Raw genomic sequence first — 25,375 nt, 5'->3', positions numbered from 1 at the left:
ATTGGGGAGGAAGGTCTAGAAATTAGCTGTCAAGGAACACGTCCTAGGAGTTGTCAAACTAGGCAAGAAAATACACAAATTTGACATGCTAGATTTTTCATCAAGGACGTCCCAGATGCTACATCGCTGTTCTTCGATTATGCCACGCTACAAGATCTGTCAGTCATTCTCGGCGTTCATATTTCGGGCGTGACGCTAGAAACTTGTCAGCCGCGACAAAATCGTTTCGTTGTCAGGCTGAATTTGTGTAGTCTGATCCTGGTATTATTCAGGTCAGACTTGCAGTAGAGACGGAGCATACTGGATGAGATCCCAGTCCATTGTGGGGCACCGTACATACACACATTTGCAGACTTGTCATTTCGGGGCAATTTACTGTAGTGAATTTATCAACCAGCATGCTGTTGGGAGGTGGAAGGAAACCAGAGAACTCCGAGTTAACTCCGACACTGACAGTAATCCGAGCTCAGGATTGAATGGGATCCTGGAACTGTGAGACAGCAATGTTAGCCATCATACTGCATCGCTCCCAGGACTACTACATGATCATACAAAGCACAGAGTTATGCAAATGAAGTAGAGTCGAAAGTGTTAACGACCATGCCATGCACTCGGCATATTATAAAGACACTGGACAGGATTAATGTTCAGCACATTTTCTGGAGAACATGGTAGACCTGCTATACCACTTTTCTTTCTCTTTCTTCTTCCCTTTCAGAGCTGTACAGCTACACTGAGGAGCCCGAGTTCTCCCTGAACAGGGACTGCTTTGAGGAGGATTTCAGGAGTCACGGTATTGTCATGACAGTCCAGTTAAAGTGCAGTATGAACATTTACACAGCTTCCTGTTTGCTTCAGCTGTGGCCACGTACAGTTATTTTTACCCTCTTAACCTCATCAGCAGCTCATAGAGGCCTGATCAGAGCTGTTGTGTGTTCGTGTTTGTGTATGTTTTTGTGCATGTATCATCACTGTGGCTGGTTTCTGTGGTGGAATTTTAACTCTTGTGAGAGAGGGAGAGCGAGTGAGAACGAGAGCGCTATGAGCAGGTTATTCACGCATGTAAAGTGTGTGTGCGCCGAGAGGGAGATGGAAGGAGCTGATTAATTGAAAGCTCCCAAGTGGTCCGGAAAGAGGGAAAAATGAATTGTCAGCTGTGTGTGTGTGTGTGTGTGTGTGTGTGTGTGTGTGTGTGTGTGTGTGTGTGTTACACACTGCAGGGAAGTACAAAGAGGCCAGAGGCTTAACAAAGTACAGCTCTCTGGATGGAGACAGTGTTGTGTTTAACCAGTTCAGCAGTCCACTTGTCTTGTACACACAGTTTTGTGTACACACTGTAAGGTCCTGTAGCCTGCTGACTGTAAAATGCTGAGCCTCTGAGAGGAAATGAGTTAGTTTTTAATAAGGCATGACCAAAAATTAATACGCTGAAGCAAGAATTTAATGTTTCAAGGCCAGAAAGTATCTCCTATCCACAAGTTTTATTATATAATTACAGCTATAATTGTGACCATACAGGACCAACGTTGTAGCCGCAGATTGTGTCGGTTGAGCCCATGCTTTACTATACTCTAGGAGCATTACCCATAATACATGACCTCCAGTTGATTATTTGGTGAGAACGGGTGGTAAAAGTCTGTTCACTTTGAGAATTCGCTTGAAGTGACGTTGGCTAATGACTCCATGTCACAACCCCAGTGACTGCAGTATGTCTTTATACATCTTTCCAAGATTTATATTAAAATGATCTTCATGCTTCTGTTCCTGCATCCACAATGGCCTAAATCAATTGATTTCTCCATCTTATTCGTTTTAAGACAGTAGTTAAGGATTTCATGGATGCTAAATCCAACTCAAGAAGTTTAACTAATGGGCCCCAATATTTTAATGATTAAAAACGACTACAGTTCACACCAGCATGTCCATAATATTCTTTTGGAGAACACTGTTTTGGAGCCAAGCCCTGCGATGACCTGGCGACTTGTCCAGGGTGTACCCCGCCTCTTGCCCATAGTCAGCTGGGATAGGCTCCAGCTTGCCCACGACCCTGCGCAGGATAAGCTGTTCCAGATAGTGGATGGATGTTTTGGAACTAGATTTTCAATTTCTCTTTTTTTTTTTTAATACAGAAAACCTGTTTATTAAACATTATTGTCAGATTAAAGGCAGTTGTTTAAAAAAAAAATACTTGACTAAAATGTGAACAAAACACCCCTTACAGTCACAATAGAGATGTTACAGTAGAGTCATACTAAAGCTATTCTTATATCCAGTACCAGTCAAAAGTTTGGACATGCCTTCTAATTCAATGGTTTTTCTTTATTTTTATTAAATAAAGACACTTCATGTCTTAGTCATGAGAGATGTCATTACTCTACTTATTTGAGCGATTCTTGACATATGGATTACTACAGTTGTGGAATAGGGATATTTACTGCATTCTTATTGTTTAGTATTTACTGTTTGATGGTCTTTTGACGAGACACATCTGTTAATTGAAGAGCATCCCAGGTGACTACCTCATGAAGCTGGTTAAGATAATGCTAATAGTGTGCAAAGCGTTAAGGTAAACGCTGGCTACTTTGAAGAATCTAAAATCTCATCTCATCTCTAGCCGCTTTATCCTGTTCTACAGGGTCGCGGGCAAGCTGGAGCCTATCCCAGCTGACTACGGGCGAAAGGCGGGGTACACCCTGGACAAGTCGCCAGGTCATCACAGGGCTGACACATAGACACAGACAACCATTCACACTCACATTCACACCTACGGTCAATTTAGAGTCACCAGTTAACCTAACCTGCATGTCTTTGGACTGTGGGGGAAACCGGAGCACCCGGAGGAAACCCACGCGGACACGGGGAGAACATGCAAACTCTGCACAGAAAGGCCCTCGCCGGCCACGGGGCTCGAACCCGGACCTTCTTGCTGTGAGGCGACAGCGCTAACCACTACTCCACCGTGCCACCCCAGAATCGAAAATATTAAACTTTTTTGTTTGTTTGTTTGTTTACCACATAATTCAGTACATGTTCCATATGTTATTCCATAGCTTTGTCTTGTCTTCACTATTGTTCAACGGTGTAGAAAATAGTCACAATAGAGGAAAAACTTATGAATGAGTAGGGGTGTCCAAACTTTTGACTGGTGCTGTAGTTTTATCCAACTTTCACCACTGAAGCAATGAAGTAAAAAAAAAAAAAAATCCAGACAACACACACAATGGATTGGCGATCTTCCCAGGGTTGACCTCACCTCTTACCCAAAGTCAGCTAGGAGTGGGTCCAGTTTCCCCTGTGACCCTGACTGATAGCGATTATAGATGATGGATGGATGGATGGATGGATAACACACATACGTTGTCAACACTTACACACTTTACATCTCAGTGACACCACATGCACCATGTTCGCTTTTAGAGAAGTGGGATTTTTTTTTTTTTTTAAGCATCCACTTATTTTAACTATTGTTGAGTATAATGTGTGATATTTAAACCTGTCAGCATTGTAAGACAGATCCCCTGTGTCCTTGGTGACTATTTATTAAATATTCAAACTCTTACCTTGTGATAAGGAGATTCAGCTCCAGTTCCCCTTTTTAAGTGTGTTGTTTAGCTGGTTGTGTGAGACTTACTAAAAATCATGAACTGAATAATGAAATATTAATAACGCATTAAAGGGGATCAAGTCAGCGCTGCCTTGATGTCTTCAGTTGGCAAAAAATCTACATGATGATAAGAAATAAAATCAGTGTTCTAGAAAAATACAGCTTTTGCATAAACTTTTCTCAACAACTGGATACACACTTTCCGAAGTTGTACATTCTGAGTAAAGAAAATGTACTAATTCATTATACAGTGCAGGGAAACGTGTCTAAATTATTGTCTGTGGAAATCACTGGATTCTACGGACCTGCTGATACAATTGATACAGATTAGGCTAAAAAAAAAAAAACACCACACACACACACACACACACACACACACACACACACACACACACACACGAGTGTTACGAAGAAAAGAAATCCTTTAAAATGTGTCTGAGGTGGCACTTGTTTTATACTAATCTAAGCAAGAGTGCACAGTCTGTTGCATACGGCTGTTTGCCCATGGACTTATCTCTCCACTGTGTGTATATGCTCAGATTGCCTTGTTAGACCTTGCTCTGTGTGTGTGTGTGTTTCTTTCTCTCTCTCTCTCTCTGTTGCTCAACACAAGTGCAATGCACCCAGAACTGATATCTCACACACTCTCTGCTCGTGTCACTGCTCCCGTCATGTCTGTCCTCCTGTCGTCTTTTTTCAAATTGCAAATGAATTCTCATCCATCTTATAACGTTCATTGTTTGATTATATGTCCTTCCAAATCTCCAGCTACTTGAGAAATGTTTCATATTGAATGTTTCCTATAGAATTCATAGACTGCAGTGAATCTCAAAATTATAAAGCAAACGTTCAAGATTTACGATGCATGTTGTGGATCAATCAAAGAGGAATGCTAATCATTCTCATTTGTGAAGGAACATGAGTCATTGAGCAGCAGTGAGAGTGTTTGAACGTGTGTATTTACTCCTGTTTTTCTGTGTGTTAGTGAAGGGCAGGCGATGGGTGGAGCTGAGTGTGGATGAACAGAGGACGTACATCATGCGACTGCTGGATGCTCTAGAGGTCACGGACAGAGACAAAAGGCTGAAAGTGGCTCGGGCTATACTCTACCTGGCCCAGGGTAACCCCACCCCACACACACGCATATTGAGACTGAGCCCATGCATTGTATTCAGTGTTTCTAGGATAGAGACTGTATAGACCCTTTTCACTCACATGACCTTTGTAAGCGCGACTGCCATTTTGGACATGAAGAAATAACGGTTTATGGCACAGACCCTTTCGGTTCTCGCTCATCTAGCTGCTACAATGACTGCTTAGACTGCAACAATAATACCTAACACACATTTAAGTATCCGTCGTAAAGACGTGAAACTCATCGAGTGACGAGTGTGTTCATTGATAAGCTAACACAATCTAAAAGTAGACATACCATCACACTGCCCTGGCACTGTGTACAGTTTACCTTCTACGGTTTGTGCACTCACTATTTGCCATTACTTTCTCCAACCCAGTATTCGAACTATGCCAATATTTTTGGGGGGTCCCTTTTTTTCCCTTGGGGGTGTGTGTGCTTGCGCTTGTCTCAGAGCGCGGATCTCCAAACGCACGAGAAGCCTATCTTACGCGCACATCACGTGGACTCCACACACGCATCGCGTCTGAAGTCATAACTCATCAGGGGAAATCGTGTCCGCATTGGCATGTTCAAAAAACAACCTCGCGTCAACAATGATACCACACGCAAGAAAAAAAAAAAACAGTCAGGCTACTCAACACATCTGATCCACAGCAGCACCAAAGCATCACTGGAAATCATGTCAACAACCAATCCTCCATTTCAACACGCGTCAACAAACAAATGGCACCACAAACATGAACGAATCGGTCAGGCTACCGATTCCAAACCCACAGCAGACGAATAATTAAATGCATCTTACCTTAAAGCAGAATCGACCACAAAGGAAGTCTGTTGGCACACTTCCTTTCTACTAGTTGGTGTCCCCAACCTGGCAGCAGCAGTCGTTGTCATAGCGGTTTATTTTATCTTTGATGTAAACACAACACTTCGGATATGCAAATGCTTCCCGTTACACACGATTGCCATGTCAATAAACATCATTTTGCCAATATTTTAGAGACCATCCATCTTCTCCGTCGGTCAGCATCTGTCGGGATCCGATAAAATGATAAATCTTGCCTTGTGTGTTGACGGTTACTACATCCAGGTGCACAATATAATGGCATGATGGAAGTCTTGCTGAAAGTAAAAACTTTCTTTGATGGCTATATTCCTTTCGATGCTTCGCCGTCGTTCCTTGTTGTTGGCTGTGGTAGACTACTGGTAGTACATGTCCAAAATGGCGGCCGCGTTTGTCGTGACGTCACGTGAAAAGGGTCCATAGACAGATGTGTGTACATATGTTAAATTCTTAAATTGTGTGTTTGTGTGTGCGCGTGCGCATGTGTACATAAAGGGGTGTTTGATGAGTGTAACACAGAAGCGGATGTTCTTTACTGGACACGACACAATGCCTTTCTGCTGTATGAAATGGGCATCTTCACTGCACTGCTGGAGCTGCTCAGCATGGAGATTGAGTGAGTGTGCTCTTCCCGGAGTGTGTGTGTGTGTGAGAAAGAGCATGTTAAACATGCAGTGTGTAATGTCTTTTAAACCTGTATTTAAGCCTGGAACAATTACATAGTTTATTTTGATCAGACATGCTTTGTGCCACGCATTGGATCTGTTCATTTCTCTTTTACATTTTTTTCTGCACAGAAATTGACTTCCTCATCTCATCTCATCTCATTATCTCTAGCCGCTTTATCCTTCTACAGGGTCGCAGGCAAGCTGGAGCCTATCCCAGCTGACTACGGGCGAAAGGCGGGTTACACCCTGGACAAGTTGCCAGGTCATCACAGGGCTGACACATAGACACAGACAACCATTCACACTCACATTCACACCTACGCTCAATTTAGAGTCACCAGTTAACCTAACCTGCATGTCTTTGGACTGTGGGGGAAACCGGAGCACCCGGAGGAAACCCACACGGACACGGGGAGAACATGCAAACTCCGCACAGAAATGCCCTCGCCGGCCCCGGGGCTCGAACCCAGGACCTTCTTGCTGTGAGGCGACAGCGCTAACCACTACACCACCGTGCCGCCCCAGAAATTGACTTCCTGTTCAGGAAAATAAATAAATGGTATTTGTAAGAGCAATTTAACGCTAATTACCGTTAACTGCTTATTAACTGAGCACAAGGTCTTTACAGAAAAATATCAGACCGAGGTCTTGACAGGAAGGACTGAGCCGTACAAGAACACCTCGGTCTGATATTTTCCTGTAAAGACCCACCAAGCGAGGTTAATAAGGCGTCTATTATATGGCTTTTTTTATTTCTAAGATTAAAATAGACAGTCATTATAATGAGGCGTGCCGCTGCTTTAAGTCACGTCATATTTGTAACGTAGTTGATTCACGCATGCAGAATAAATGGCTAGTGGTTTCAAAACTGAATTTCTGTTGGTGCCGTTTCTGAATGCTCTTCATTGCTCATTTCTTGAATAACTTGGTGACTCATTTGTCTTTTGGCCATTTTTGATTTCCAATCAATTTTTTTTCGTTTTGTTTTTTTGCAACGTTGAAAGCCGGCACCTTGGAAAGAAAGTTCGCAATCCCCGCAGGTATTATGGGAAAATGCTGCCTGCCAAGGAACCAATCAGAGAGCATGATTTTACTGGAAGTAGTTTGTGTCATATAATTACTCTTACTCAAATGAATGTGTAAAGACAAAATATATTTTTACTTTGTTACATCCAGCTATGATCAGTTTACTTCACCCATGGTTTACAATTGGCTGGATTTTCTTCTTTACTCTTGACGAGGTCGCGGTTTACATCATTCTGATGTGTACCAATCAAATAGTCAGTCATATCAAGGTTGGCGATTGCTGAGAAGGATAAATCTGTGGAATTCAGACAGAGAGGCAGGACATCAGTGGTTGCTTGTAGAACCACTCTTTTTTTTTCTTTTTTTTTTTCTCCTCCTCCTCCTCCTCCTCCAGATGGTGAAAATAATATAGAACCTACTTTATGCTGTGAAAAATGGCATGACTGCATATGAACTCCACACAGAACTTGAGAAAGCAGTGCTGTTGGGTTTGTCTATGGTGGTCCATTTCTAATCTAATCAAATTGATGTAATAAAGATAAGTTAGGGTGCCATGATGGTGGAGTGGTTAGCACAGTTATCTCACAGCAAGAAGGTTCTGGGTTCGAACTTGCCAGCCGACTAGGGTCTTTCTTTGTAGAGCTTGAATGTTCTCCCTGTGCCCGTGTGGGTTTCCTCCTACAGTCCAAAGACATGCAGATTAGGTCGACTGGCCATGAGTGTGAATGATTGTTCATCTCTGTGTTAGCCCTGTGATAGATTGGCAGCCTGTCCAGGATGTACACTTAACACTTTCGCTCCCCTTAAAACTAGACAGGTCTCTGCAAATCGCGCCTCTCCTTGGTTCACCTCTGAGCTTAGGGCCATGAAGGCCAAGGGAAGGTGGCTAGAGCGCCTTTATAAGAAAACTGGCCTTACTATTCATCTTTCACTCTTCTCTGAACACATCACAAAGTATAAGGATGCTCTTAATGCTGCCCGATCCTCCTATTATGCTAACATCATTAAGAGTGGCAATCATAGACCCAAAACTCTGTTTAATACAATAAATAAACTTCTTCGGCCTCCTTCCTCAACCATTCCTAGTTCTCCTGCTCAGTGTCAGGCTTTTTTGGATTTTTTCAAGGATAAAACTGTCAGTATTTACCAACACTTTCATTCTGAAATTCATTCTTCTGTCCCGCTAGTAGCTCTTTCTCATAAAGCTGACTGCTGTCTCTCTGCTTTCTCTCCTGTTGATTCTTCTAAAGTATCGGAAATTATGTCTAAGTCCTCCTCATGTCTGTTGGACCCTGCACCCACTGCACTTCTTAAATCTTGTGTATCTGCTATCTCCCCTTATATTGCTCATTTGATTAGTGTTTTGCTTTAGGCACTGTTCCCATCTCCCTCAAAATTGCTTCAGTTACATCAATACTAAAGAAACCTGGTCTAGATTCTCTTTCACTGTCCAATTACAGACCCATTTCAAATCTCCCTTTCTTAGCTAAAGTAATGGAGAGAGTTGTAGCCTCTCAACTTCATACTTTCCTTGCTCATAATGATCTCTATGAACCCTTTCAGTCAGGCTTTCGCAATATGCCTAGCACTGAATCTGCTCTCTTAAGAGTTGTTAATGACCTCCTGCTCTCAACTGATGCTGGTCATCTCAATGTCCTTGTTCTCTTGGACCTCACAGCTGCCTTTGAGACCGTACATCTTGAGAGACTCATTTCCAGACTATCTTCTTTTGGTATTACTGGCTTAGCTTTATCCTGGTTTCAGTCATATCTAGCAAACAGGCAACAGTTTATTTCTATTGGTGTTCATAAATCATCCACTGCTACTGTTGCTCAAGGTGTGCCTCAGGGTTCTGTCCTTGGTCCCCTTCTTTTTATATTATATGTTTCTCCTATAGGCCAGATTATTCGTAACTATGGCCTTAACTTTCATTGTTATGCTGATGATATTCAAATCTACATCACTATCACCCCTTCCATAGCCTCTGTTCAGCTGCTAAGGACTTGCATCACTGACCTTAAGCAATGGCTGCATAAGAACTGCCTTAAACTTAATGCTGGCAAAACGGAGGTTCTATTACAAGTAGTAGGTACCAAAAGACAGGTTCAGAATTTCTCCAGTTTTACTATTGATGTTGATGGTGTGTCTATTCATCCTTCCCAAGTTATAAAAAACCTTGGAGTTATCTTTGACTCCACCCTTACGTTTGAACCCCATCTTAAACTAATTACTAAGAATGCTTTCTTTCACCTCCGCAATATCGCACGTCTCCGCCCTTTTCTCTTGGAAACTGATGCCAATATGTTGGTCAATGCATTTATTTTTTCTCGTCTTGATTATTGCAATTCTCTCTTTTATGGTCTCCCTGCCACATTGCTCAATCGCCTGCAGTACATCCAAAACTCAGCAGCAAGAGTCCTCACACTCACCAAGCGCACTGCTCACATCACTCCTGTTTTACAGCAACTGCACTGGTTGCCAGTTATCTCTCGGATCAAATACAAAATCCTGCTTTTAACCTATAAAGCTCTTCATGGTTTCGCTCCTTCGTATCTCTGTGAGCTAATTCATTTGTACTGTCCCTCCCTCTCCCTCAGATCTTCTGTCTGTGGACTTCTGACTGTTCCACGTTTTAAACTGACATCTATGGGTGGCAGATCATTTAGTGTTGCTGCTCCTAAACTTTGGAACTCGTTACCACAATCACTTCGTGACTGTTCCACTCTCTCTTCCTTCAAAGCCAACTTGAAAACTTTTCTCTTTACCTCACACTATTCTAACTAGTTTTTTTTTTTGGTGGTAATTCTTTTGTAAAGCGTCCTTGGGTTTGTGAAAGGCGCTATATAAATTGAACTTATTATTATTACCTCACCTCTCACCTGGAGTCAGCTGGGATTGGCTCCAGCTCATCTGTAACCCTGATGGATAAGTGGTATAGATGATGGATGTAAGGAAAGTTAAATGAGTTTTGTTCCACACACGTTAGAGATGTACATTCTGTCTCCGCATGAGGCCACAGACCTGAGAACCTCTGCACTCTGTGGCAGGAGTCTGTTCTATTTTTGCCCCTTACGAGTCTCCTGAGGAAACAGGCTGGAAACAGCTGTCATGTCCTGGCTGCTGCTGGTGCTGTATTTGTGCAGCTCTCTCCAGGCCTGCCCTAATGAGACATCTCTCCTCTCCTGTCTCAGTCATTCACTGTTTCCATCTCTGTGCTATTGAGCGTGGCTTTGAAATGGGTTTGTTACGCTCTTATGGTGCTCCTGTAGGACTTCTGTTCGGTCAAATTGACAGCATGAGTGGCCCTGCTGTGGCATTGTACCTCGGAATAGCAGAAAATTATTCTTGGATGCATCAGGGCACAAAATCAGACTTGCATATGGACATGTAACATTAAGATTAGTATGGCCAAGAAGGATCAATTTTATCAGTGTATCAAGAAGAACGAAAACCTTGAGATGTCGAGATGAATAAAGAATGGTTTTATAATCACTTCATGACATTCTCAATGAAAATCTAATTGAGGGGTTGAGATGAACGTTTAAATACTGCAGTACACGTATAGCCACCTGAAGCCAAAAAGCTGTTATTCAATGGATACAAATAGTTTTCTCTCTCTCTCTCTCTCTCTCTCTCTCTCTCTCTCTCTACTGTGAGTAAGTGGCTTCGAGTGCAGTTCAGAAACATGTTGCCCTTGCATTAGTTTGCTCTGCATTCAAGCTCTTACTGTTTGGCTCTGGTGGCTGTCAGCTGTTGCTGTAGTAGAGGAAACGCAGCTGTGTGAGCTTTTGAGCTGACGCGTATTAATCAGGTTCACTCATCTGGTTGATTTAGAGGTTAAGAGATTGTAAATGTAAACTGAAGATGTTATATATGGATGTGTAGCCATTATATGGTGCAATAAAGCGAGTCCTTTGTTCCGTATGCTGTGTTCACACTAGGTGTACTTTAAGAACGTAGCCTGGCATCCTTTTTACGGAGATATGAAATTTAAAAAAAAAAAAAAAAAGGTTCCCGCAAGCACACATTATAACCATATATTATAATTCTGTACTACTAACAAAAAAGATTAAATAGGAAGATTAAAAAGTAAATAAAGATCTCATCTCATTATCTCTAGCCGCTTTATCCTGTTCTACAGGGTCGCAGGCAAGCTGGAGCCTATCCCAGCTGACTACGGGCGAAAGGCGGGGTACACCCTGGACAAGTCACCAGGTCATCACAGGGCTTACACATAGACACAGATAAAATATAAATATTGAAATAAAGATTAAAGGGGGCGGCACGGTGGTGTAGTGGTTAGCGCTGTCGCCTCACAGCAAGAAGGTCCTGGGTTCGAGCCCCGGGGCCGGCGAGGGCCTTTCTGTGTGGAGTTTGCATGTTCTCCCCGTGTCCGCGTGGGTTTCCTCCGGGTGCTCCGGTTTCCCCCACAGTCCAAAGACATGCAGGTTAGGTTAACTGGTGACTCTAAATTGACCGTAGGTGTGAATGTGAGTGTGAATGGTTGTCTGTGTCTATGTGTCAGCCCTGTGATGACCTGGCGACTTGTCCAGGGTGTACCCCGCCTTTCGCCCGTAGTCAGCTGGGATAGGCTCCAGCTTGCCTGCGACCCTGTAGAAGGATAAAGCGGCTAGAGATAATGAGATGAGATGAGAAGATTAAAGGTCCACTAGGTAGGAATGAATGCCTCTCCCTTACACACACCCCTTTCCCAGTGTTTATTAAAGCATACAGTGTCCATCAGGTGCCCACAGCGTACAAGACTTAACTTCACGCTCCTTTGTGTCTTCTCCTGCTAAATAATAAGTATTATCCTCCATTTTACAAAATTTGGGTTCTCAAACTTGTTAGCAAACACCTGATTTCTCATCTATCTTCTTTGTTTTCCTTCTGGCGCTTTCTTTCAGATTCACGCTGCCATTTAAAAGAAAAAAAAAAGTGAAATAAAGATTAAAGGTCCACTAGGTAGGATTTAACCAAGTTAGTGAAAGGTGCTCTCTAGAGGTGTGTCCGTTCTGGGCTACTGTAGTGGCACACCATGGCGGCTCCGTGGAAGTGCACTGGCACCCTGTACAGATATAAAGGGCTCATTCTAAGCTAACGAAAATGCAATGATTCGTAGTTACAAATAATTATACACTAAAGACATACTTATGATTTTCTATATTCCATTTCTGTTAACAGATCCCCCTAAATCTACATAGTCCACCTTTTAAATAAGGATATAAAAAAAATCTAAATATAGAACTAAAGATTCTATTTTCAAACTATAACGATAATAAGGAGCTGTTATGAATCTGAATCCAGAACCATCAGTAAAATCAAGTACCTGTGTCTGTTCCCAGTGTGGAATAAACCCGGGAAGTTCTCTGCTTAGGCCAAACAAAATAATATATGCGTTTCCGGTTACCCGACCGACCCTGTAAAAACACCGCGACCCTTCAACTGTTTATGACCATGATAAACAAACTATTTCTCGCGCCTGACCCTACCTGCTTCAAAGCCAAATTTCGTAGGCATTTCTAGACAGGGGTCACTGTTGGATGCAATCGAATACATAGCTGAACAATGCTGCGTATTCTTGCTAGTGTTACAATGATGATTATCTTAGATTTTTAAGTAGAAAAACTGGCCCCCCTTGTGTTCACGCCTCGAAGGGTCGGATGTAAATGACTGCTTGCACATGTGCAGTATATTTCATCGATTCTTCCGGGTGCCTATAAAATGGAGGTTCGCCTCGGAACAAAAAGCGACACAGTGGACAGAAATGTTTGCTTGTCAAATCGGCCTATTGCAATGCAAAAGATATTAACAACAATTAAAAATATTTCCAAATGAACTATAGAGTAACTACAACATTGTTTCCTACAACAAATCATTCTGGGATCAGTTGCAAACGTTTAACGAGTATTTTGCAAAAAAAGTTTTCAAAGGAAACTTCTCACTTTTTCCTGCCTACCCTAGAAAATTTGTCGTAAACTTTTGGGATAAACAATTTTTTTTTTTTTACCTACCTACCCTATTTTGAAAACCCAGGAAACAGGAAACACATATATTATTTTGTTTGGCCTTATGATGTGGCACAATTAACGCAGTACTGCTTGAAATTAACAAATTGATTTGTTTAACACATGATTAAAAAGCAAACGTATAGCTTATTTTATATAAAACTGTGTGTGGTGCTGTCATTGTTTGTCATGGGGCACAGTGATTTTTCTGGCCTGTGGTAATAACGTTGAGTAAATGAAACCTCTGACAATACTTTAATCTCAGGAAAAACAAACCGGGTTTTGAGAAGCAAATTTGTCAATGTGGAATGCAACAAAATTTATAAAGCACCCTTTTTAATGGATCTATCACAAACGGCACTGAATTAAGCGTGTACTGCAGAGCCTGCTACGTTCTACAGCAGCTTTATGTAGTAAACAACTTCAGTCCCTTATGTGCATGAGGCATTTTACATTGATCAAAGGTAAGAAATGTAAAATCAAGGTAAATATCAGTAACTATGGGTAAATAAGTAAAATCTGAATTTTTTTTTTAATTTTCTGATAAAACTGTGATGTTGAAAACCCAAGAGGGAGAAATATTAAAGAATTATTCCAAAATTGTAGTGTTTTGAGTGTAGTGTCTTACTTTACTGTCTGATAATCCTTTGATGGTTGCATTTGACCAGTTTGTCTCTCTGATAGAATTGAAACTCAATTCAGCACGGGTACTGAGTCACCACACAGGACAGTTGGCAGTGAAATGTGGGATCATGGATTTTATTACTGTACAAATCTGTACTTCATGTTTTGTTCATTTCTGCTTGTTCCCTGAGCTGTGATCCACTTTGACAACAAAAAAGGGAGAATAGCACTTTTACACACCGGCATTTTCACACTGAATTATATGCATCATGCTGGCATTTGAAGAAAAACATTAAGGCTGCATCCGAATTCTCAGCATGTACTAATGACCGTTAAGTAACTACTACCTGATGGTAACTGTAGCATGTTCTAGGAGTACGCAAGCGAGCAGTAAGGACACAATTCGGACGTCATCTGACCTGTCTTCTGACCCAGATGTTCATAGATAATCCATGTACGGTATGCCATAAAACAAATAAATAAGGGTGTTTCAAAAAACTTGATATTATTTGAGATGTAAATATCCCAGAAACTACATAGTCTAGGCAAATGACACTGAACAGGCTCAATGTTGAGCAATATAAGATTTATTCCTCAAAATTTGAATGAGAAATTCAAAGGTATGTGGATTCCATGAACGATTTCAAATTTTCAATATTCACGAACCCGCTCGACCGTCTCTTCCGATGCTGGTGGTCGTCCAGATCCTTTTGCCCTGCTGCACAGACAGCCGTCCTCTTTGAACTTTTTGTGCCGTGTCCAAATCTGCATTGCAGTTGGTGCATTTTTAGAGAATTCTCTCATAAATGCACGCTGCACAGTCTTGTTCGACTGTGTTCAAGCGTACTCTAACACACAATGCCTTTTCTTTTCCAGTGAATGGCCTAAAAAGATAAAAACAAAAAACATTTAAGCATTAAAATTTTGACCTGTTTCCATATATGCTCTTAAAATTTGAGGTCAATTGAACGAGAATTGGCAAAGTTATTAGATTGTGAAATGGTAGCAATTTTTTTTGAAACACCGTGTGTGTGTGTGTGTGTGTGTGTGTGTGTGTGTGTGTAAGTAAAGTATAAATAAATATCTCCATCCATTCATACATCACTGCAACAACTGGCTTTACAGTTTGTCAGACATCCATCGTCTTTCTTGTTTTCCAGTTTCTAGAAGAAGAAACCTTTTATTTGTCACATGCACACTTTAAGCACAGTCAGATTCATCCTCTGCATTTAACCCATCTGAAGCAGTGAACACATGCGCGTGCACGCACACACCCAGAGCAGTGGGCAGCCACACTACAGCACCCGGGGAGCAGTCAGGGATTAAGTACCTTACTCAAGGGCACTTCAGTCCAAGGCTGCCCCACGTTAACCTAACTGCATGTCTTTGAACTGTGTGGGAAACTGGAGTGCCCGGAGGAAACCCACGCTGACACGGGGAGAACATGCAAACTCCACACAGAAAGGCCCCTGCCGGCTGCTGGGCTCGAACCCAGAACCTTCTTGCTGTGAGGCGACCGTGCTAACCACTACACCACCATGCCGCCCAATGGCCTGAAGAATTTCCACAGGAAATTCTCCTTTTTTTTTTTTTAGAGGTTCCAGCTGAATTATGGGATATCCTAGTGTAGTATAGTGTGGTACTTTTGCATATTCCAGATATAGCAGATCAACAGTTTGATTACTATTAAATGCCTACTCGGTATTTTGAACACAAGTATTCGAATTGGTACATGCTACTCTTTTTGCATACTAAGAGTATCGAAGTATGCGTATTCAGACCGTCTGAGTGTGAACACAACCTAGGTCTGCGATTTGATTCTGTGAAACGATCTGCTTTGCATGACTGAACCGCACCTCGGTGCCGAGTGTTGAAGTGGAATCGGATGTGCTGGATCTGGAACTGAGATGAAGCTCCTGAGTGCTTTAAAAGGCACACTGCTCACGTGTTGGCACTCACTCCTAGTTGTTATTCAGTAAACTTCATTATTTCCTGTTATCCCAGTGCTGCTGAATTCTCAAATCTGATTGGTTAAAAGGTGTTGATAAATTAACAGCAGCATCAACAGAAGTGCCAACTGTAATGCAAATCACAGGTTTATATTAGTGTTGATTCTAGTACATTATCGTTTAAATGTTTACCCCCGTTTATATAGTTTGTATGTTCCCCCAAATTAGATGTAATTGTAAGCTGATCAAAAAGCATGGTGTGTCTGTCTTTTTATTTAATTAAAAAATTGTATCACTGGGATTTCAGTGGTATAAGAGAAATAATAAACACTGGGATGTACGGTTATAGGAAACTAAACACCTTTAGTCTTGTAAGAAAGTTCTGCATCACACAGCCCCCCCCCCCCCCCCCTTTTTTAAATGCTTGGGTTTCATTGTCTTTATAGTTGTATGCATGGTTCTTTTTATAATTAAGTTATGTAAAAGTTTTTTCTGTCTGTATGAATAATGTATATGTATTTTTTTTTCTTCTTTACCAAGTGTCCTTGCGTGAAAGAAAGTCATTGTACAAATATAAGATTGCACTGATATTTTCTCTGACCCAGGAATTATGTAAGATTTTTAGTGAAATGTTTGGAGGCGGTTTAAATCTGTATTTATTTGGTTTTGGTGTGTGTGTGTTTTTCTCTCATACAGTAATAACCAGGCATGTAGCAGTGCTGTCAGGAAACCTGCCATATCCCTGGCAGACAGCACTGAACTCAGGTGAGGAACATTACAGAAATGATTCCAGCAATGATGTAACCTCTCTCTCCTAAATACATATGCTCAGATACATATGAACACACACACACAACATGAACACACTCGATCACCATCTCATCCAGCCCTCAGTTCTCCTCTCCCTGCTCTATTAGACCGAGCCTTGTGGCTGCAGAAGAGGGACTGCTTAGATTACGGCTTGCTAAATCCAGCGTGACCCATCAGTCCATCTGAGTGCTGTCCTGTTCCTGCACTTCTTATCCCAATGCCATCAGTCCTCTATCTGCTCATTAGACACTTGGTGTGAAATCCCGCTAGGCAAAAGAGCTAGAATTAGAGACCTGCTGCTTTTTGCCATGTTAATTAGACAGCTAAAGACACAGAGAACTCTGAAAGACATCTTCATACAAATACACTGACACACACACACACACACACACCTATGATGAAAAGCATGAAAAATGTGTGTTGGGCAGGGTTCTACTGAGCATCATGTATCTGATGGTGGAGACGATCCGGGTGGAAACAGGAGACAAGCCGGAGTGGCAGAAGGCTCGAGAGTCCTTCAGAACTGAGCTGGGTGAGTGTGTGTGTGTGTGTGTGTGTGTGTGTGTGTGTGTGTGTGTGTGTGTGTGTGTGAGAAAAGTTGACCTTGTAATCTATGATTAACCTGTCTTCCCCATCATAGGCTCACCACTGTACAACGGGGAGCCCTTCGCCCTTCTCCTCTTCACCATGGTAACCAAATTCTGCAGCATGAGTGCCCCCCACTTTCCAATGAAGAAAGTGCTGCTGCTGCTGTGGAAGACCGTACTGGTCAGTGTCACGCACACCTACTTTTTCTTTTCTGTTGTATTCTATTCTACAATTACTGTTAAATCTACTGTCACAAGGAACAATAGTCTTTGTTATACTTTTATATCAGGAAGCTGCTCAAACTCTTTTACAAGACACGGGACACTATTTTAATGCAAGTGTTCTCATCTTTAGGAGTTCCTTGATGCTATTTTTGTGATCAGAAATAAACACATAACTAGAAGTGCACTCAGAGCACAGACCAAAGACAATAATCAATTCTTCTTTGTTATGCAAATCTGCAACTGCAGTAACTTGACATGTCTGGATAGATTAGATTAGATTAGATTCACTTTATTCATCCCACATCGGAGAAATTCACGTGTTACAGTAGCAAGAAAATGTCATACAGATAACAAATAAAACTGAAATAAAAATTAGACAAACAAAAGATTAAATACAGAGGGCTATTTGCATTATCTACCGTGAAAAAGTATAGAAATATTGCCTTATTGAGAGGCTCGGAAAAATTGCACATTTCCAAAAGTCATAGGATTACTGTATGTGCCTAAAGTGGCGCAGTAGTTAGCACTGTTGTGTCACAACAAGAAGGGTCTGGGTTCGAGCCTTGTGGCCGACTGGGGCCTTTCTGTGTAGAGTTTGCGTGGGTTTCCTCCCACAGTCCCAAGACTTGCAGATTAGGTCAACTGGCTATTCTAAATTTGCCTGTGTGAATGGTGGTTCATCTCTGTGTGAGCCCTGTGATGGATTGGGAACCTGCCCAGGGTGAACCCTGCCTCTCGCCTGAATTCAGCTGGGATTGGCTCCAGCTTCTCCTGCAACCCTGACCACTAAGTGATTTTATATTTAAAGGATTGATGGATGTGTACCCTAGAGGATTACTGGTATCCATGAACGTGCATTGTGATCATATTTCTACATTGGCCATGTTTTGTCACTATTGAACTTTACTGCCATCTACTGGATCTTACAGTGTATGACATTGTTGAGTGCAGACTTCTGCCAAGGCCAAATGCCTTCACTCACAATGTTGGTGAAAAGTGGAATGAATTTTTTGGACCTGCCCAAAATTTACTGGGTTGTTCTTTGGTCCATGCCACACTCCTCCACCAAGTTTTATGGAAAATGGGTTGGTAGGTTTAGCACAATCCTGTTTACAGGCAGAAAAACAAACTGAAGCGAAAACATAACCCATTTGGTGGAGGTAATAAGCAAAACCGAGGGTGGTGGTGTAGTAGTAATAGTAGTAATAATCCATCCATCTATTATCCATAACCGCTTATCCTGTGCAGGGTCTTGGGCAAGCTGGAGCCTATCCCAACTGACTACGGGTGAGAGGCGGGGTACACCCTGGACAAGTCGCCAGGTCATCACAGGGCTGACACATAGAGACAAACAACCATTCACACTCACATTCACACCTACGGTCAATTTAGAGCCACCAGTTAACCCAACCTGCATGTCTTTGGACTGTGGGGGAAACCGGAGCACCCGGAGGAAACCCACGCGGACATGGGGAGAACATGCAAACTCCGCACAGAAAGGCCCTCTTCGGCCGCTGGCTGGGCTCAAACCCAGGACCTTCTTGCTGTGAGGCAACAATGCTAACCACTACACCACCGTGCTGCCGTAATAATGATGATGATGATGCATTTTATTTATAGGCACCTTTCAAGGCACTCAAGGACACTTTACAATACACAAAAATGAACATACAAAGCCTAAAATACAAAAAACAAAATTGTAAAAGTCATTAACACTGAAGTCAGACAGAACAGGTAAGTTTGAAAAGGTGTGTCTTAAGGTGGGATTTAAAAGTCAGTAGGTCAAAAGAATCAAAAGGGTCTAGCCTTTAAAATCTGTTAGCAATGGTACTTTCAGACTTTGGTCCAATATTATGTGTATATTACAACTTCTTAGGATCACCTTTGTTAGGCAGACATCAGGCCAAAGTGGTATTTATCCAATCTGACCCATTTCTAACAACCCAGCTTTGTGAATATACACTATATGCTTGTCGGCTACTTTTAAAAGAACCAAAAGAAAAACATGCACCCGCTCAACAATGCAGTTATCCAATCGGTCAGTCATGTGGCAGCAGCGCAGTGCATAAAATCATACAAATACTGGTCAAGCGCTTCAGTTAATTTTTCACATCAAACATCAGAGTTGGGACAAATATTAACTCCTTGACCATGGAATGTTTGTTGGCACAAGATGGGCTGATTTTGAGTATTTCATAACTGCTGATCTTCTGGGATTTTCACACACAACAGTATCTAGAGTTTACACAGAATGGTGCAAAAACAAACAAAAAAAAAAACATCCAGTGCATGGCAGTTCTGTGGGAAGAAAGGCTTTGTTGATGAGAGAGAGATCAGTGGATAATGACCAGACTGTTTCAACCTCACTTACAACCGTGGTGAGCTGAAAAGCATCTCAGAAAGCATAACATGCCAAACCATGAGGCAGATGGGCTACAACAGGAGAGGACCATACATGTAAGTGCATGAGCAGGCAAAAATTCCAGTTATTTCTACTATTTATAGAGTTTCGAGTGTAATCTAGTCACTTATCTTTATAAATAAAAATCACCACTATCAGCCTGTTTGGTTTGTTATCACAGCAGTGTGTCTAACCACCCATCTGCATTGTTTAAAAAAAAAAAACAACAAACCCTAGTTAGTTAGTTATTCTTCAGGCGTGTGTTAGGTCACGGCTGCTCTATGGTATCCAAACCCACGAGCTATCTTCAACTGAACTTCAAAAGATCGACACCATCTGGAATGGCTTCTTAAGGAAAATGATCACAGGGATATTCCAGAAAAAACGCACCTGCCCGCTCTAAGCGAAAAAAAGGGATAGATCCAGCAACCCAAGTCGATGGAGAACTTGACTGGTCGTTTCGAATCTCGAATGAGCAACTATGGAAAATTACCAAATCTTGCTCAATAAGGGACTTTTACCTTGCTCAATATCTCAAATACATGGGACATGTTTGCAGGATGGAAAACAGTTCACTACAAAAACGGGTGCTGTTTGATATCAATACACCCAAGAAGATCTGGACTAATGTGGAGAAGATATTAGGCACAGATGTCTCCCAGGCATGGAGAACACTAATGAGCAAATCGGAACTGAACCGACTCCTAAATGTAAGACTCAACCTACAGTCGGTGCCCTAAGGCCAAGCTTGGCCAATAGGGAAAACGTGATGATGATGATGATGATTATGAAACTCTCAAACTGTGGACAAAAATGCCACATGCACAACAATACCATGACCTTGTGCCTTTATTTGCACTTAATTTTGTATGACGACGATCCTGACTTGATGGCAGATTTAATGACGGATGTGTTGACAGATTTTTCTATGGAATTGTGTGTGTTTTAGTTCACTCTGGGTGGTTTTGAGGAGCTGCAGGAGATGAAGGTTAAAGGGAGAGAGAAGTTGGGTCTGCCGTCGCTCCCTGAGGACAGTATTAAGGTGGTCCGGAGCATGAGAGCAGCCTCACCACCAGCCACTGCCATGGAGCTCATTGAACAGCAGCAGCAGCAGAAAAGAGGACGCAGGAGTCGCAGGGTATAACATGCGCGCACACAACACATGTAGGAATTTGCATGCGTGTACACACGTCAGTATATTTTATTTCCCTGGAGCACTGAATACAAAACTCATCCTCAAAACCAATATAACACACAACACAACAAGCGTATGCCTGATGATTCAACAGAAACAAAACTTTCCATGTACGGTATATTTTTGGTTCGTTCAGGACACAGTAGGAACTGGGAAATTTTGGAAGGAGATTTACTAAATGTATACTAAATGTTTTAGTAAATTTTATTCCACTAAATAGATTTTTATCAAACAGAACACGTTTAAGAAATCATGGCTAGGCGAGAGCAATTTGTATAATTGAAAGACACAATTTAGACAAAGCACCTGTTACTGCAGACCAACAACAATCCATAATCCAAAAAAAAAGGGGGTAATGAGTATACTGCATCACATTACTACACCTTAGAGCCCAAAACATTCACACACACACCCCTTTCCACCAATGAGAACCAGGTGTTAATTCAGGGCTGGTTCTAATGCTGGTTTGGAGCTGGTTCAACTTGCAGATCTTTGAAGAGCTGGTTTGCTTTTCCACTGGCTACAGAACCACCACAGAGCCACGTCATAGCGCACCGTAAACATCTCTGCTTTCCCAGGCACTAGCCCCGCTGCTCACCAGCCCCGCTAGCACCAAGCACACCAACAGCAATGGCAGAGTACATTGTTTCTTTTACTTATTCATCTTTTGGATTAGTCAGACTAGATGCTACATTAGCTCTGTTTTTATCCCCCGGTGGCCAAAAGGCCCGAAGGGGGATTATGTCGTGGTGATATCCGTCTGTCTGGGGAAGGGTGCTCACCTTCTGAAATCAACTTCTCTCTCTCATATTTTTTGGAGGAATTTCACAAAACTTGGCAGGATTCTTTGTTATATGTCGGTAATGCGCATATTGTAAGGGTAATTAAAGGAGATACGCAGAGCCTTTTATTTTTAAATAAATTTCTGAGTGGATAGTATCTCCATCCTTGACTCTTTTATGTTGCATAAATGGGAATTAAAAATGTATACATTTTTGAGAGTTAAAATCGACCGCAAAGTTGGCATTCGAGCTGCCCCGCTGAGCCAGCCAGCCCTGAATGTGTGACGTCACAGCGGGAACCGGTTTTAAGGCCGAGGCGTTTTACAGCTATAGGCCGAAATCATATAAATAAAAATTTATGGTGAAAGTAAGAAATACCGTTACGGACTTGCTCAACTAAGACTGATTTGACTTCACTGATTGTGGGTTGACTCTCATTAAAACAGGATAGGTGTTATAACTTGTGCAACATACCGTACATGCATGCATTTTCACTGATAAAACTTAAAAGGCTAATTAAATAATCAGATGAACTGAAACAATCACATTCTGAAGCAAATTAAATAATCTTATATAAATACACAATACAAGTTACGTGTATTAATCTAAATGCACGTAAACAACGTGTTCATTTTTATTTTTTATTTTTATTTATTTATTTTTTTAATCCAAATGAGAGTCAGAGCTTACTCGTCTGTGTTCTCACTTCTTGAAGGCCGATTGTTTTTGAAACAATCTGATGTTCAGTTCTCCGTTCATTCACTTCTTCCATGTAAGGGCGAGATGGCAGCAATATCCAGCTTAGAAATAAGACGGCTGCTCTACTCATTCACTTTTCTTCATACTGTGTACTCCGCCATTACTGCTGGGCTCAGGCAATTACTAAAACCCGGGACGGAACGGGATGTCACTGGTTTTAGCAGCAACTGTAGGGAGGTCACTGCCTGAGCGATATGTTCCATCCCGGGTTTTAGCAACAACCCTCGGCTCACTCCTGGAGGACTGGTGCAACTGAACTCACTTTCCTTTTCTTATAGTTTTTTATTTTTTATTTTTTTTAATTGTTGGTACTGCACCCTCTTTCAATACGGGCTTATAGCCAACGCTACTCAACAGATCAGAGGTCTCGTACGAGTCTTCAGTAAAATGTGCAGAGCAGAGGAGAGACCACTTCATAGGTGCCCGATGTGCCCGTGAATTTCTTGCAAAATGCGTCCAAATGTTTGCAGTTTGAACATTCTTGGGCCATGAATGCAATGTAAATCCAGCTTCTGTCGTGCTGCTGCACCGGCCAAAAACACATCTACGTGGCATGGCGATAAATTCGCTCAAAATTGAGGGTCGGAGTTGCAGTCAGCTCTGTGTTTTAGTATAGCGGAAATGGCGATGAGACCGCTAGACTTCCTGCTGTGACGTTACAGACATCAAGGTCATTCACTCAGACCGCTACCTATATGAATCACTTTGATCATAAAAATTACTATATTAGATTTATTGTTAACGCTTAAAACTATTCCTATGCCATTCTTGAGGTCTCAAGGCATTTATAAACGAAAGTGAGGCCATGGCTGTGCATATATGCTTTAAATTTGGTCACATTTTACCAGAGTTACAGCTCTTGATTAACAAAATTATAATTTGACAATTTCATGAGTGTGTTTTCCTTCTGAAATCAACTCCTCTCACAGTTTCTGGAGGAATTTCACCAAACTTAACAAGAGGCATTGTTACTATATGTCGGTAGTACGCATATTTTGTTCAATTCGGTCGCGTTTTACCAGAGTTACGGCCCTTTAATTAACAACCTTGCACTTTCACAATTTCATGAAGGTGTGTTTGTCTTCTGACATCAACTGCTCTTGCAATTTTTGGATGAATTTCTCGAAGTTTGGCAAAAGGCTTTGTTATATGACGGTAATACGCATATTGCGATTTAATTTCATTTGTGAAAATTTTACCAGAGTTTTGACCCTTGATTAAATAACTTTGACAATTTCATGAGGGTGTACGTTCTTCTGAAATCAACTTCTCTCACAATTTGTGGAGGAATTTCACCAAACTTGGCAAAAAGCTTTGTTATATGACTGTTATATGCATATTGAAATTTCGTTTAATTTGGGCAAATTTTCCCAGTTACGCCCTTGATTATTAACAAACTTGTACTTTGGCAATTTCATCAAGATGTGCTTGCTTTCTGAAATCAACTTCCCTCACAATTTTTATCCCCCGCTGACTGAAAGGCCCGAAGGGGGATTGTCGTGGCGATGTCCATCCGTCCTGAGAAGGGTATGTTTGGACGAATTTCACGAAACTTGACAGGATTCTTTGTTATATATCGGTAATACGCATACTGCAATTTCATTCAATTCAGTCATATTTTACCAGAGTTATGGCATAGTTGCCAGCGGGGGATATTGTGCTCTCAGACTTGGGGTGGTTTTTTTTTTTTTTTTAAATATGGCTGGTCTTGCTGGTCACAATAATCCTGCCCCTAGCCCCTGACCTAAGCAGTTCTTGGTTCTAGACTGCTCTTGGACCAGTTTTCCTGGCTGAGAGCCAGTGCTTTGGCTGTTGAAAGATGAAGAATTGGTTCAAGATTGGGTACCAGCTCCAAACCAACCCTGGTATTGCCTTGGTGGAAAAGGGGCAACAGTGGCCCTCCACTCTTGGGGATAAAAAGGCTTGCTCCTCTGGGAGAACCTTTTAAAACACTCTGTAGATCACTACAACAGATGGTTTCCCTTTCAGAGAGCGGTGAAAATTTTGCCAGTAAGCATGAATAATAAGAGGCACTAACTTGTTCACTCGCTACTAAGTGCTTCAATCAAAACTCTCTAACATTCAAAGCTTATTATTCTTCAAAACTTACTTTTGTTTTAATCCAGTGACTGTGTATCTTGCTCAAAAAAACCCTGAATTGCATATACATGGAATTGGAGTTCAAATCAGATTGCAGCCCTCAAAACTTTGAAGCTTGTGAGCAGAAAAGTGTACAAAAGTTATCGGATGCTCTGGATCCTGTGGGCAGGGTGTCAGGGGCTGTGACTAGATGTTATGGCAATGAACAAAACACGAAGAAATGTGATAATCGTACACGCTAGTCATGAACGCTGCACATTGGCGTCACCTTAAGATATATAGACAAATTATTGTACCTTCTGCAAAGTGTAGCACAGTAATTTTGGTTTGAGGCAATTTTGTAAAAATCTGGACTTCTGTGCAATATCTTGAAATATGACCCGTGTAAACTGCAGACTACAGAATGTTGACGTTAACTTGAACACTGTGTGACTCATGAGTGACAGACTAATGTTGCACGATAATTCAGATTTGGCAAAAAAAATGGATACAAATAAAACATGTATAAAACTAACACACACACCTCCTTCCAGCAATTTTTATTAGCGTTTCCTCAGCTCACACACTTCCTGCATGCCTGCTGTACTGTATATTGCGTACTGGGATAAGCCTCACACTTACTGTGCACACACTCGCACACCAGCGGCAACACAGC

The 25,375-nt window shown here is 41.7% G+C and overlaps 1 protein-coding gene across 6 annotated transcripts in view; it reads left to right on the top strand.

The window, feature by feature from the left end:
- strip2 (striatin interacting protein 2) overlaps positions 1 to 25,375 on the top strand; it is a 63,712-nt gene that overhangs the window by 11,166 nt on the left and 27,171 nt on the right. For all 6 annotated transcript variants that reach the window (XM_060903163.1, XM_060903160.1, XM_060903161.1 and 3 more), the window contains exons 3-9: positions 719 to 793; positions 4,590 to 4,724; positions 6,082 to 6,202; positions 16,558 to 16,626; positions 17,100 to 17,203; positions 17,312 to 17,439; positions 20,834 to 21,022. In XM_060903163.1, coding sequence (XP_060759146.1) covers positions 719 to 793; positions 4,590 to 4,724; positions 6,082 to 6,202; positions 16,558 to 16,626; positions 17,100 to 17,203; positions 17,312 to 17,439; positions 20,834 to 21,022 — 821 coding nt within the window. The remainder of the gene's footprint in view (positions 1 to 718; positions 794 to 4,589; positions 4,725 to 6,081; positions 6,203 to 16,557; positions 16,627 to 17,099; positions 17,204 to 17,311; positions 17,440 to 20,833; positions 21,023 to 25,375) is intronic.

This window comes from Neoarius graeffei, chromosome 21 (genome assembly GCF_027579695.1).
Source record: "Neoarius graeffei isolate fNeoGra1 chromosome 21, fNeoGra1.pri, whole genome shotgun sequence".
Taxonomy (NCBI): domain Eukaryota; kingdom Metazoa; phylum Chordata; class Actinopteri; order Siluriformes; family Ariidae; genus Neoarius; species Neoarius graeffei.
The sequence above is the reverse complement of the archived record's forward strand: the minus strand, read 5'-3'. Positions and strand labels throughout refer to the sequence as shown.